The sequence below is a fragment of the Ailuropoda melanoleuca genome, unplaced genomic scaffold, assembly GCF_002007445.2.
Source record: "Ailuropoda melanoleuca isolate Jingjing unplaced genomic scaffold, ASM200744v2 unplaced-scaffold5950, whole genome shotgun sequence".
NCBI classification, from domain to species: domain Eukaryota; kingdom Metazoa; phylum Chordata; class Mammalia; order Carnivora; family Ursidae; genus Ailuropoda; species Ailuropoda melanoleuca.
Genome location: NW_023233281.1, coordinates 105,031 through 118,740, shown reverse-complemented (window position 1 = coordinate 118,740; position 13,710 = coordinate 105,031). Strand labels below are relative to the sequence as shown.

General features: G+C 49.4%; 1 protein-coding gene across 1 annotated transcript in view; it reads right to left on the bottom strand.

The window, feature by feature from the left end:
* Window positions 1-13,710, bottom strand: part of MYOM2 (myomesin 2) — a 106,197-nt gene that overhangs the window by 15,213 nt on the left and 77,274 nt on the right. The window contains exons 27-33 of the mRNA XM_034652412.1: window positions 11,730-11,874; window positions 11,581-11,640; window positions 10,748-10,815; window positions 5,982-6,095; window positions 5,704-5,791; window positions 5,134-5,172; window positions 340-445 (exon numbers count right to left, since the gene is read on the bottom strand). Of these exons, the coding sequence (XP_034508303.1) occupies window positions 340-445; window positions 5,134-5,172; window positions 5,704-5,791; window positions 5,982-6,095; window positions 10,748-10,815; window positions 11,581-11,640; window positions 11,730-11,874 (620 nt within the window). The remainder of the gene's footprint in view (window positions 1-339; window positions 446-5,133; window positions 5,173-5,703; window positions 5,792-5,981; window positions 6,096-10,747; window positions 10,816-11,580; window positions 11,641-11,729; window positions 11,875-13,710) is intronic.

Here is a 13,710-nt window from a genome sequence, read left to right as displayed (position 1 = left end):
TTTTCTTCTTAATCAAACCAGTGAGGAGCTGACAGATGGGAAATTGGGAGTGTGGTCTCTACACATTATTTTTCCATTAGCTGCCTGCCAGACTGCAGGTAAAATGTGTGTCACCCATTCAGTAAAACGCAGACGTTGCAGAAATGTGTCTCTGGCACCTTCAGGCATTTGTCTTTCCCCTCCTGGAGGTCCTCCCTATTGCCGTGATGGCCCCTGCCCCGGGCCAAGGTTGTCAAGAAGATGAGCAGCTCCATGACTCCCAGCCAGGAGCGCGGCGTCCAGCTGTACGTGCTGGGCACTGCCCCATTTGTGGCCACCATCAATCGCACTTATACTTACTTGTGATACCAGTTCACTTTCATTTCTCCAGTAAAATACTTCATGAAACACTGAAGTCTTATTCCTTCTTCGGTGCACAGTACTTTTAGTGGAGAAGCGGATGCCCCTGCAGGAAACAAAACAGACTCAGACCAAGAAAAGCAGCACGGGCGCTGTCAGAATGCAGAGGAGCAACCGGGGGTGTCTCTGCTCTGTCCCGCGGTAAACACAGCCTCACATCTGTATGTTCTGGCCACACGTTCTTCTAACCTTCCCTGTGCCATGCTCGTTCACTGCCCAAGCATCTGCCAGTGCCAGACGTACCTGAAAACCTCTTTGCTGAATACTGTAAGGCACACATAACTTTAGGAAAAGGCTCAACATCTGCCCCTTGGCAGCTTAGCTTAAGAAGAGGAGGAAAATTCTTGCAAACAGCACAGTAACAGTAAATTCTGCATTAATTGGTCTGGAACTTAAGTATTGTGGGAGACAGCAAAAGGGAGAGGTTGAGTCAGCAGAAATGACCCAGGAAGGAGTCACAGAGATGAAAGGCTATCCTCTATCCTCTGAGATGAGTAAAGACTGAATAAGAGGGAAGAAAGCAGGAGAAGCCACAGGCAGTAAGAGAAACCTAGGAAATGAGAAGGTATTCCGTGTGTGTGGGGTAGGAGCTGAGCCTGCTGGACTGGGGCAGGTGGTGGGGGAGGTGAGGGGTCGAGAGAGGGGAAGTTACAGAGAAGCCTCTTATCTCGGCGAAAGCTCTGAGCTTGAAGCACAGACTGTTATTAGATACATAACTACAGCGCATTTATGCAAACTCACGGTACTCGAACACCTAGAAGATACTATTTATAGAATCAGCAAAATAAAAGAAAATGATAGGATTAAAACCACTGACAAGGGTGCAATGGAGAAGGAACTTTTGAACACACCATTTCCTAACTGTGGTAAGCCCCCCGGAGACTTCTATACGAATCCTCAAGATACCCACATATTCCACACAGTCCTCGTACTTCTGGGAACTCACTCGAGGGAACTATACCTGAACACTGAAAACAGCCTCTGTGTCCGATGATGTACACTGCATAATTATTTGTAACAACGAACAACGGTTGCTATTCCTTACGGGGAAACAGCAGCTACATGAAACACGACATCATTATGAGAAATTGCGGACATAATATCGATATAAAAGATGGATAATTATCATAAAATAAATGGCAAAAAAAAGAAACAAATTATACTTATGACTTTACGTAAAGAAATAGAAACCAAAATAAAAATGGTCGTGACTGTGGTGTTCTTTGATTTCCATTTACTTTCACACAAGCACGTGTATCGGAAGACTATCCAACAAAAACACAGGGTGAAAACAGCTCTCCCCGATGGAGTGATTGGAAGAACTCTCTGAGATGGTGTCTGTGAGCCGGCTCACAGCAGTGTCCCCACATCGCCTCCGTGACCTCGGCTCCTGCTGAAATCCACCCCTCCCCACAGAGATGTGAAGCACACACAAACCCACATGCAAAGATGAGAGCCATGACAGACCTTTTGAAGGCAGAGAGCGCAGGGGTGAGGGGTAGGGGGCTGTAAGAGCAAAGACAGCTGAACAGATGACCAACCGGAGTGTGAGTCCCCAACTTGGAGGCCCTGGGGGAATGGGGGGTGACCAACAGGGAGGTCACTGGAACCCCCGTGCAGGGTGCAGAGGTGCCCCATCACCTCTACCTGTCCCGCATCAGTGCACCCCTGCTCCCCGTACCTGAGACCTCGCCCTTCAGAGAGTGTGAACTACAGCAGCTCAGTGGTGGGGGGCAGGAGCTTGGTTAGGGATAGCCGATGCAGCTGGGTGGGCATTTGTCTGCGGCATGGCAGGCTCCCCTGCCCACCCCGCCACACCTGCTCTGCTCACCTCCCACACAGCTGGCCCAACCAGCCCTGCCAGGAAGCACACTGGCGGACAGAAGCAGCCACACTGCCAAGATGATGGGCGCCCCCCACCACCGTTCCCCTAACACAGCTCACGCAGCTCAGCCAGCCTCTCCCATTGCTCAAACCTTAAAAACCCAGAGTGAGTGGAACTCTGTGAAGGGTCACTGACGCAGATGCGATGGAAGAGGAAGGAAAACCTGGAGGAGGAGGAAGGCCCACAGAGCGAGAAGGATCCGGGGCCTAGGAAGAAGCGGGAATCAGGGGAGAAGAGCAGGTGCCCCCGGGAGGGGCCCTGTGCAGGTGGAACAGGGTCAGGGGCAGACAGAAGGAAGACTCCAGAGGCCACAGGGCGAGGGCCATTCAGCTGGATGGTCTCCGGCAGTGGAGCCCAGAGGGGATTTCAATCCACACGTCATTTACACAGATTTTACAGAAAGCCCTTCAGGGGACCAGAGTGCTTGTGGCTCCATCCCATTAGGGAAGGGGTGTTTTAGTAAAGGCAGGAGAAAGGAGAAGGGAGGCAGGCAGGTGCGATCTCGCACACAGTGCGGTTCCGTGTGGATCCTGTCCATGTGAGACGCGTGCTTGTGGCTTGCCTCCCACATTGACAGTGCACAGCCCTAAATGATGGAGGCTGGCCGGCGACCTGAGGAGCCCCTGAAGGAACACTGTAGGTGCCCTTTGAGTTCCTCAAGACCATTGTCTACGAGCGGGCCTCTGAGGTGAGGTCCACCCCCCAACACACCCAGGGCGGTGTGGGCATCAATTAGCAAGTCTTCTGGGAGGTGGGTGCCTCCCCCACGGAAAGGAGACACAAGGCAGCACATAGTGGATGAGCGTGTGAGTGTGTGGGAGTCAGTGAGCGTGTGAGTCTGAGTGAATCTGTGAGTCTGAGTGAATCTGTGTGAGTCTGTGTATGTGAGTGTGAGTCTGTGTGTGCATGTGAGTGTGAGAGTATATCCACGTGAGTCTCTGTGTGAGTCTATATGTGAATCAATGAGTGTCTGAGTCTGTGTGAACCTGTGTGTGAGTCTGTGTGAGTCTGCATGCGTGTGAGTGTATGTGTGAATCAATGAGTCTCTGTGAGTCTGAGTGAATCTGTGTGAGTGTGTGTGAGTACGTGAGTGTGGGTCTATGTATGTGTCTGTGTGAACCTGTGTGTGAGTCTGTGTGAGTCTGCATGTGTGTGAGTGTGTGTGTGCGCCAGCACTACGGACACGCTCAGAAGAAGCTGGAGGATGAGGGGTGCAGGAGGCCCCCCGCCAGGCCCAAGAACAAAGGCCCCCGCTTCCTGAGAGAGCACAGAGGGACCCCCAGCACTTGGGATGGTGGTCTGTGATGAATGCGCAGGCGCTGTGGGAACCCACACGTCACTCCAAGACAAAAGCAAGGCCAACACCCAGGACACCAACACACCCCGGGTGGCCCAGAAATGTCCCTGCAGCCTGGGGAGGGGGGGGTCACTGTGAGGACGGCTGGCACAGCAGGCAAGGCCCTGGTAGGGCAGGCTAGGGCTCGCAGACTCTGGCGCAGGGCGTGGGGGCTGCAGGAAGCCTGGCGTGCTACCAACACNGCCAACACCCAGGACACCAACACACCCCGGGTGGCCCAGAAATGTCCCTGCAGCCTGGGGAGGGGGGGGATCACTGTGAGGACGGCTGGCACAGCAGGCAAGGCCCTGGCAGGGCAGGCTAGGGCTCGCAGACTCTGGCGCAGGGCGTGGGGGCTGCAGGAAGCCTGGCGTGCTACCAACACACACGCATCGGGCACCAGACGGTGCTCACTGCTGCCCCTCGCATGTGGGCACCTGTCGCGAGCAGGGGCCTAGCCTCTTCGGAGGATAGAGGCTTCACGTGTGGGCGGCGGGCAGCCCCGCGTCTGCTCTCAGCACACGGTCCTCCCTGCACCAGATCAGGGGAACAGCAGGAGAAAAGCCACATCGCACATGCACGCTGACTTTGCCAGGACCGCCATCAGCGCCTCCACGGTGCGTGCTACACGCTACCATACCACAGAGTAATTCCACGGAGCGCGGGGCGGCAGCCCCTTCAGACAGCTCCAAGGGCCTTCACCAAGGGGCTCGGCAGCCGTGAAGGAGCGCTCGGTCCCTTAACTACCGTCAAGGCTAAAACTCATTTAAAACGCGATCGTGTTTATCTGACCAAGCCAAAGTAGAAATGAGTAAAATCTACCTTGCAGCACTGTTTTGAGGAAGCAATGAAAAATAAACACAAGAAGGTTTTCAGGAGAACATCAGAAAGCCCGTGTGAGCCGCAGGGAAGCGTGGTATTGACGTGTGTCACCGCTGGTAGAGCCCTGACCCGGGGCAGAACGCCCGCCACTGGGCCCCATTCCCGTCCCAGCCACTGGCTCTGAAGATCTAAATTAGGGCATCTCTAGGAAGCCCACAGTAATAAAATGCTGTCATTCTTAGCATAAAACTCGACCCACATAGGAGCTATTGTTACTGAATTACTAATCCATCTCTTCGTTCTCACGGTTTCTGTGAAGGGGAAATGGAGAGGAAGAATTTATTTGCAAAACTGAAAAAGGGTTTCATACTCATGATGCAGAGCCAGAGGTTTAAAATTCATTATTGCTGCTCAATGCTGGTAATAAAGATGCTGAGAGCAATCACGTACAAAGCAATCACCTAAATGGAGCAAAGGCAAGTCGGAAGAAGTGGCTAATCAGGAGGTCCAAACTGGGTTTCTTTTTAATAAAATCTAGATTCTAAATATAGTGCTGCAAACCCCTTTGGATCGCGTCAGGGAGCAGTGGGAGGGCTGCCCCAGCCGCCCCTTTGCAGGGCTCAGTTCTCGTCTCAGGAAACGGGGATTTCGGCACCACGCATACCCTGGGAATCAGTAGGCATTTACTTACCACAGACTCTGCTCATTGCCAAAACCATGTCCTCATACACTGAAAGGAAGAAGGGAAATGTATCATTACGATGTATAATTTTATCAGAAGGCAGCATTTTCATGTTTAATTAAATTGATACAGGAAGTCCTGATATTCATTTGAAAAATGAAATATTAAAATGGCAACATTTATCCATAAAAGTCTCCTGTGGGTCATAAATCCCTCTCACCTGTTCACTTTTTACGCAAGGAACAAGAAAATCTTACTCCACATTAATCCAACTATACATTTAATTGAATCACTTCCCTCGTTTCAATCATTTTAACTACATTAGTAATGGGAGAAAACTTGGCTTATGATGACGGACTAAAATGACATTTCCTATAAATGCAAAGTAACACCTTGCATTTTTCTAAAACACTGAAGCAGGTTTGAATGGAAGTAAAGCACAGACCGATTTGCTCCTACTGCGTTACTGCTAAGGGAAGAGCGTGTCCAGTCAGGATACAGATCGATGTGCCTTCCTAGCACACCGCATCCTGTTGGCTAACTGGATCTCTTTGGGGGAGGACAAAGGTTTTCTTTTACCTTTGCCAGCTATCTCAAGGACAGAGACATCTTGACCTCTCTCGTCTTTCACGGTTGCCTTATATTCACCAAGGTCCTTCTTTGACAACTGCAAATAAAACATATCCCGTACGCATGTAAGATCAATGCCAAGATGGAAAATGTAATAAATGATAATATGCTCCCTTTGCAAACCATGAAAATTCAGGATTAAAAATGGGAGCGAATGCAGGATTTACACATTATTCGAAAGATCCGCCTTTGTTGGCCTCCAGCCTGCTCCGTGCAACACCACGTACCTTGGGTATGAGGAGCTGGCAGACTCCCTTCTCCAGATCGGGCAACGCTTCTGTTTCGTACAGAACATCATCCTTCAGCCACTTGAATACTGTCTCTTTCTTGGTGTTTGCCACCTGCAAGGCAGAAATCTTACGGTGAGGATGAGAATCACTCTTGCTTTTAAGAAAAAATCTCTGGAGGGGCACATGGGTGCCTCAGTCAGTAAAGCATCTGCATTCAGCTCAGGTCGTAATCCCACAGTCCCGGAATCGAGTCCCACTTCAGGCTCCCTGCTCAGTGAGGAGTCTGTGTCTTCCTCTCCCCCTGCTTGTGCTCTCTCACTTTTTCTCTCTCTCTCTCTCAAATAAATAAATAAAATCTTTAAAAAAGAAAAAAGTCTCTGGATTTTAAATCACAGACTTAAAAAAAAAACCATCAATTTTTATTATAGCCTCAGACAGAGGCTCACGGAAAAGCTGTCAGTCCTAATAATGGCAAATGCATTTCTAAATTCCAGCTTCTAAAATAATTAAGCTTTCACCATTGCATAGAGAAGGACAAATCGTCCTAGCCTGTGAAATTAGATAGTGTAAGGAGTTTTTGAGTTATATGAAATGTCAGTCATAAAAACAAGTTGTAAGCAGTGTATTTTAAATTTATAAATAATGGGAAATATTCTTAGAGGGCTATAAAACTGTTTCGTGGCTGCTTTTTTGCCAGTATGACATTTCAAATGTATCTGTATAGAGGGGATAAAACCATAACACCAAATAAGCCCAATGAGAATGGGAACTTTCCTTCTACTAAAATTCCTTACAATTCAATCTGCAACATGAGCTCAAATTTGACACTAAGCTTTGCAGAATTCCAGAGATGAGGAAGCATTTTGATTCACACGCTCTGATGTGTACATCCCATGGATGAGAAACAAGCCTGGTTCTTACAGACAGAATGAAATGGCCACAACGGACGATTTGAGATGGATAATTCTGCATTTATACCCCATATGGACTCAGCAAAAGTGATGTCAATGACAAAAAAACGAATTTCTAGCATTCAGACAGTGTGGCTAGTTCTGATCGTGTGGTAGTCAGCAGAGCTCAGAACTCCCGCGTTGGCCCTAAGTCAGTGTCACTGGTGTCAGCACCAGAGCACAATCCCCAGGACAGCAGGGGTCCGGAACACACTCCTGCTCACCCTAGCACCTCAGGACAGGGCAGCATGCCCCACGAGTCTACAAATGCTTGCCAAGTGCGTGGACAGAGTGTCCCCCTGGACCAGGAGGCGGGAGCTCTGTTCTCAAGTCAGGACCACGAGCTGACAACCAATGGCAAAAGGGCTATAGCCAGACAGTCCAGCAGATGACCTCCTTCCCCTAACACTTCAATATCTTGGTGTCCATTGTTAGTGCCAACCCAACCCTTACGTCCTTTACCTCACTTGAGTGCTGCTTCCCCTTACTCTGGTTTTCCCAGATGTTTTAAATTGCTGGTGTATGAGTGCTAAATACAACCCTTTCCAACAACATCCAATCTCTATTCTCTGAAACTGACATCCTCCATTGACTTCCTTGTCCCATAGCTGGGGGGTTCTTACGCCTCAGAAGGACCCACTGTCTTTCCTCTGTACTCTGCAATTTCTCCCTCCCACTCCTTAAATACAGGCACCAAAACTGTACATAAATACCTAGAAGAGAGAGTAACAAGACCCCCGAGACATGATGTGGCACACGCCTGACTCAGTCTCCAACAGGGAGCACCCCAGTCCCCATGTCTGCTATATGAGAACTTTCTAGGAGATTATGCACCATATGCACCCTTCTGTGCCTGAATGAAATTTCTTTTATGGTAAACCTTTCTTTTAAAAGATGGTTTTATAAATAAGTAAACAAATATATAGTTTTCTGTGAAGTTATATTATGAATGTATAAATTTTCTTGCATAAATTTTCTCCATGTGTTTTGTTATGCAAGTACATTTTAAAAATGTATAAATTTTCTCCATGTGGCTTGTTATGCATGTATATTTTAAAAATCGTCTAACATATCACTAAGGGGAAAACTATGTAGAATAACTTAAAGAATNATGAATCATGGAAATTTACATCAAAAAACTAGGGATGTACTTACTGTATGGTGACTAACATAATAAAATTAAAAAATTATTATTAAAAAAAGATTACATTAATTGATTTTTGAATGTTGAATCAGCCTTGCATATCTGGAATAAATGTGACTTGATCATGGCAAAAAAAAAAAAAAGGAAAGAAAAAAAGAAACTCATTACGAAAAGAAGAATAATTCTAGGTATTATCCTAAAATGAATTTATAACAACCTCAAGTGCGTTAAAAATCAAAACTTTAGCTTCAGTTAATACACACAGAAAAAAGGGATGGAAACAGGACATCTAATTAGGACTTCATCACCAATATAAACAATGAGTGCGGACGAGCAGGAAAGGTCGATGTAATCATGGCGTCTCAAGGTCTAACTGGCACTAACCCAGGGTGTGCACGGCCCTCACGTGGCCCCACACCACCACCCACCACCCGCCTGCACACGACCTTTCCTCAAATCCCCTGTCCCACGGCTCCATGCTCCCTAGGCTTCATGTCAGCCCCCAGCCCATCTCTACACGTTACCCCGGGTCCCTCAACTGACAGTGACACTGAAGAGCTGGCAGCCCAGTGTCCCACCCCACAATGACCCCACTGTCACCCTTATCCTCCTTCCAGCCCCTGTGCACCAGCCCCTCACACTATATTCTTAACCACTCCACTCTCATCTCCTCAGACCAGCCCCTCACACTATGGTCCTTACCCCATCGTCTACTCTCATCTCCTCAGAAGAGCCCCTCACACTACGGTCCTGACCCCATCGTCCACTCTCATCTCCTCAGACAGCCCTCATACTATGGTCCTGACCCCATCGTCTACTCTCATCTCCTCAGANTCACACTATATTCTTAACCACTCCACTCTCATCTCCTCAGACCAGCCCCTCACACTATGATCCTGACCTCACCTTCCACTCTCATCTCCTCAGACAGCCCTCACACTATGGTCCTGACCCCATCGTCCACTCTCATCTCCTCAGACNGTCCTTACCCCATCGTCTACTCTCATCTCCTCAGAAGAGCCCCTCACACTACGGTCCTGACCCCATCGTCCACTCTCATCTCCTCAGACAGCCCTCATACTATGGTCCTGACCCCATCGTCTACTCTCATCTCCTCAGAAGAGCCCCTCACACTATGGTCCTGACCCCATCGTCCACTCTTATCTCCTCAGACAGCCCTCACACTATGGTCCTAACCCCATCGTCCACTCTCATCTCCTCAGACCAGCCCCTCACACTATGATCCTGACCCCATTGTCTGCTCTCATCTCCTCAGACAGCCCTCATACTATGGTCCTGACCCCATTGTCTACTCTCGTCTCCTCAGAAGAGCCCCTCACACTATGGTCCTGACCCCACCGTCCACTCTCATCTCCTCAGAGCAGCCCCNTACTCTCATCTCCTCAGACCAGCCCCTCACACTATGGTCCTGACCCCATCGTCCACTCTCATCTCCTCAGACCAGCCCCTCACACTATGGTCCTGACCCCATCGTCCACTCTCATCTCCTCAGACAGCCCTCACACTATGGTCCTGACCCCATCGTCCACTCTCATCTCCTCAGACAGCCCTCACACTATGGTCCTGACCCCATCGTCTACTCTCATCTCCTCAGACAGCCCTCACACTATGGTCCTGACCCCACCGTCTACTCTTGTCTCCTCAGAAGAGCCCCTCACACTATGGTCCTGACCCCACCGTCCACTCTCATCTCCTCAGAGCAGCCCCTCACACTGCGATCCTGACCCCACCGTCCACTCTCATCTCTTTAGATAGCCCTCACACTATGGCTGTTGTAACAGTGCTGCCAGGGACCTGGATGCACAGATAGCCATCTGCGTCCGTGGTTTCAATTCCTCTCTATGCTGAATCCTGCGGTGGGGCTCTGCTGAATGTTTGAGGACCTGCTGTATGGTGTCCCACAACGACCACCTTCATAATGTCACAGTTTGGTACTAGCGTCCCACACAGCTATTTCCACATTCAGGCTCTTCGTCCACATTCTGGGTCTCCCCGGAGCAGTCTCCCCCCACCTCACAGACCTATGACGCTCTTGGTCTTCCTCCAGTGCTCAGCTCAGAAACCACCACTCAGTTCAAATAATCTGTTTATCTTCTCTTTTACCTACCAGTCTGTGAGTAGCTTGAGGAACCAAACGATGCATTATTGATCCTCCCCCAGCCTCTCCGATAGCACTGCTCAGGTAGCAAATGCTCCTTAAAATCTCTTCCCCCAAATACAGGTTTTTATACTCAGTAGGAACCAATGAGGCTTACTGCGTTACTCAATCGTCAGCACAAAACTTAAGGAGCATCTTATTCCCAAAACTACCTTCTTTCCCTAAAGAAATCATGTGAGCGGCATGGAAATTACCAGATGAATTGTATCGTGGCATACTTTCCATATGCTCACTTACTAAAAATCTTAAATATTTTAAATTGCTTACTTGAATCTTCTTTTGCATGCCACCACACTGTCATCTCCTCATGAGCAGAGACAAGCTCTGTAGTCTAACTAGGAAAACGTCCACGAGACTCAAAGTCACGCAGCGTGGCCAGCACGCTGTGTTTGTTCGCATCCTATGACCAACGGCGGACGATTCCCTGAATGGTCTCTTGCCGCCCCACGAACGAGAGCTTACCACTCTCTCGCTGGAGCCAAGTCCTCACCTTACAAACAAGTCGAACTTCGCACTCGTCTGTAACATCCCAGCGCAAATATTCAGCAAAATGAGGGCCTGAGGGGAAAACAGGAGAGACACATTTTTAAAAAACGTAAAGAAAAGGAAGAAACACACACACACACACACACACACACACATATGCTGGCAATGCCACGGGGAACACGAGCTCATGACAGCTATGGGGAGGCCTGAAGACCCAACTCAGACTTTGGACAGTGCCCCAGTTTGCAGAGGTGACCGTGGAAAGCCATGTCGCTGTGGGATGACCAGACCACAGAGAGCTGGAAATGTGCGCGTGGACAAGGAAAATGGTGAGGAGAGCAGCTGGCTGACCCGGAGGGTTGTGTGGGGTGTGGCAGGAATAAAATGCGCATCCCTGGGGTGGGTGAGGATTACAGAGAGTCTACCATCATCTGTCATCTGTCATGTGGCCCGGTCATCCAACTGTCTTACATAAAGGAGAAACGAGGGTCTGAGTTCATCTCCGTCTCAGCAGTGAACAGGGGAGACAAGTTAGTTAGCAGGTCGGCCACACGGCCTGGACACCCTGACTATGTCCTTGACTCACAATAACAGGAAATACGAACACTAAACAGTATATCCTGGGGCTTTTAAAGGTAGAAGCAAGACAAAAACACAGGTGAAAATAAATGTGCAAAAAACAGAAAAATACTCAAGTTTCTACAGATGAGAAACAGTCTAACTTCATGATCATTTAAAACAGCATTTACAGCCATTCGGCATTGAGCCAGATTTGCCATAAACAAACATTTGAATGCTGAGTCCGCTCGGCTCCTGGGGGGTGAGTCCAGTACCTACCTTGCTTCCTGAGGAATTCCTTTCTTTGAAATTCAGCCTCGTCTAGGACAGCCTTGAACGCTAAAGTCAATATTCAAAGGAAAAGAAATCAAAGATGATTGTCTCTGTGTAGTCAAAACAATTTTCAAACAATTCTCAGGATAGCGTACCATCTCCAATGAGAACCAGAGAAGACTGATTCTTGGCTTTTCCGTCGTGAATCTGCACGGTGTAGGTGCCTTCGTTCTCAATATTAAATCGATCCATGACCATCTCAATAATGCCAGTTGCTTTGTCACATTTCATTCTGTGTTTCTGGAAGCAATGGCGGAAGTAGGGAATTAATGCTACGGTGAAACTCCTTCTCCCAGTTTTATCTATGACTTTGACAATTGTATCAACCACTACACCCCAAGGGACTCTGACATATACAAAAATGCAAAATGAGATTGTACCCATGAAACCTCTCGGTGAATCACACATGAACCAAGGGACACACGCACCCACTTAGTGATGCAGCCCCGTTCTGTGCGGGAGCCGCCTCCTCCAGGAAGGCTCCAGCAGGGACTGCACACACCCAAGAACAAGCATCTAGCACAAGACCATTAAGGATGCGGGGGGAAAAACGAAACAGTGTGCATGTCTGCATACCCCACGCAGATCACAAAACACAGGTGGCCGGCAACAATCAACCATCAAGCACCATGTTGTCTGCAGCTCTGAGGACTTAGAACCATGGCTTCAAGGCCGCTGCATGGACCAGGGCCACAGAAGCTGGTTGTCAGGTGTGCAAAGATATTTTGGAAGAGGGTGCAGGAGCTCTGCATGCATAGGCAAGTCTGGCACTTTGTGCTCCCCTCACTCCTGAGGTCACAGTTTGGCGCAGCCTCTCACAGCCCCCCCACATCGTTCCCTCCAGACTGGCACAGGGAGGACCTAATGGGAACTGCCCTTGGACTTGGCTGGGTGCCTCTTCCGTAACATCCCTGCTGCTCGTGCCCCCCCCGTTCGGGGGCAGACCTCACCCCAGTCCAACTGTCCACCCATTCTCTCCATCGTGCTGGACGGTAAGGCCTTCAGAACTCAGACCGTCCTCACCCTTTCCGCCCAGCACCTGTGTGCCCCATAGGCAGTAAACACCAAATAAACGTGTGTGGGATTCTCGCTGAACAGCTCATTTCACCGTCCATGGCGCTCCACTGGCTGTGGTCCCCGACCACCGCACTGTAGTTTCCTACCAACAACATCTGGTTGGGGACACTTCCCCGCACCACCCAGCCCATCCAAGCTCAGCTCTCTCTCACACTCCACTCTCCTTGTTTGTGAAGAGCTCACAGACACCAAAATGTTTTATGGCAGCTAATGGACTATGCCTTCTTCCAGCCTTGGACAAGACGATATCTGAAATGAAGCAGGGGCCGTGGGGGCAGAAGGACCACATCCAAAGAATGAGTCATCTCAAAGTCAGGGAATGGTGCATGCAGAGGCCCCAGGGCTCAGGATTCTTCTCTCCGGTGCCTGATCATGATGCCTGTGGTGACCCACAGGATGCGCCCTGCAAGCTCCCCTTCTCCCTGTGAGCCCCTCAGGGGGTCCAGCGGGGTCTTCCCAACCTGAACCCTGATCTCAGCCCTGCAGGGGGGAGACCCAGGGAGCAGGCTGAGCAGAACAAACACCAGCCATCTGTGGTTGGCAGCAAGGAAAGCAGGGTCACCCCAGGGAAACTCCATTAGTCCTCAGAAAGCACACTCTGTCTAGAACACTCCCCTTCCTAAGAATCTAGAAAGAATGTCTATCTGCAGGTGACCTTACAGAAAGTCTGTTCACAGTGCGAGAGAACAGTGCTCATTCTCTGACGAACGCTCTTCCCATGGCGCTCTCCTATCTCAGAGCTCACATTCAGAGTTCAGCGTTTCAAATGCGGCTGTTGCAACAGCGTTGGCACAAAAACAGACACATGGACCAATGGAACAGAATAGAGAACCCAGGAAAAATTCCAATTATTGGGGAGGTTAAGATGGCGGAGGAGTAGGGGACACCTTTTTCAGCCGGTCCCCTGAGTTGAGNGAAAAATTCCAATTATTGGGGAGGTTAAGATGGCGGAGGAGTAGGGGACACCTTTTTCAGCCGGTCCCCTGAGTTGAGCTGGAT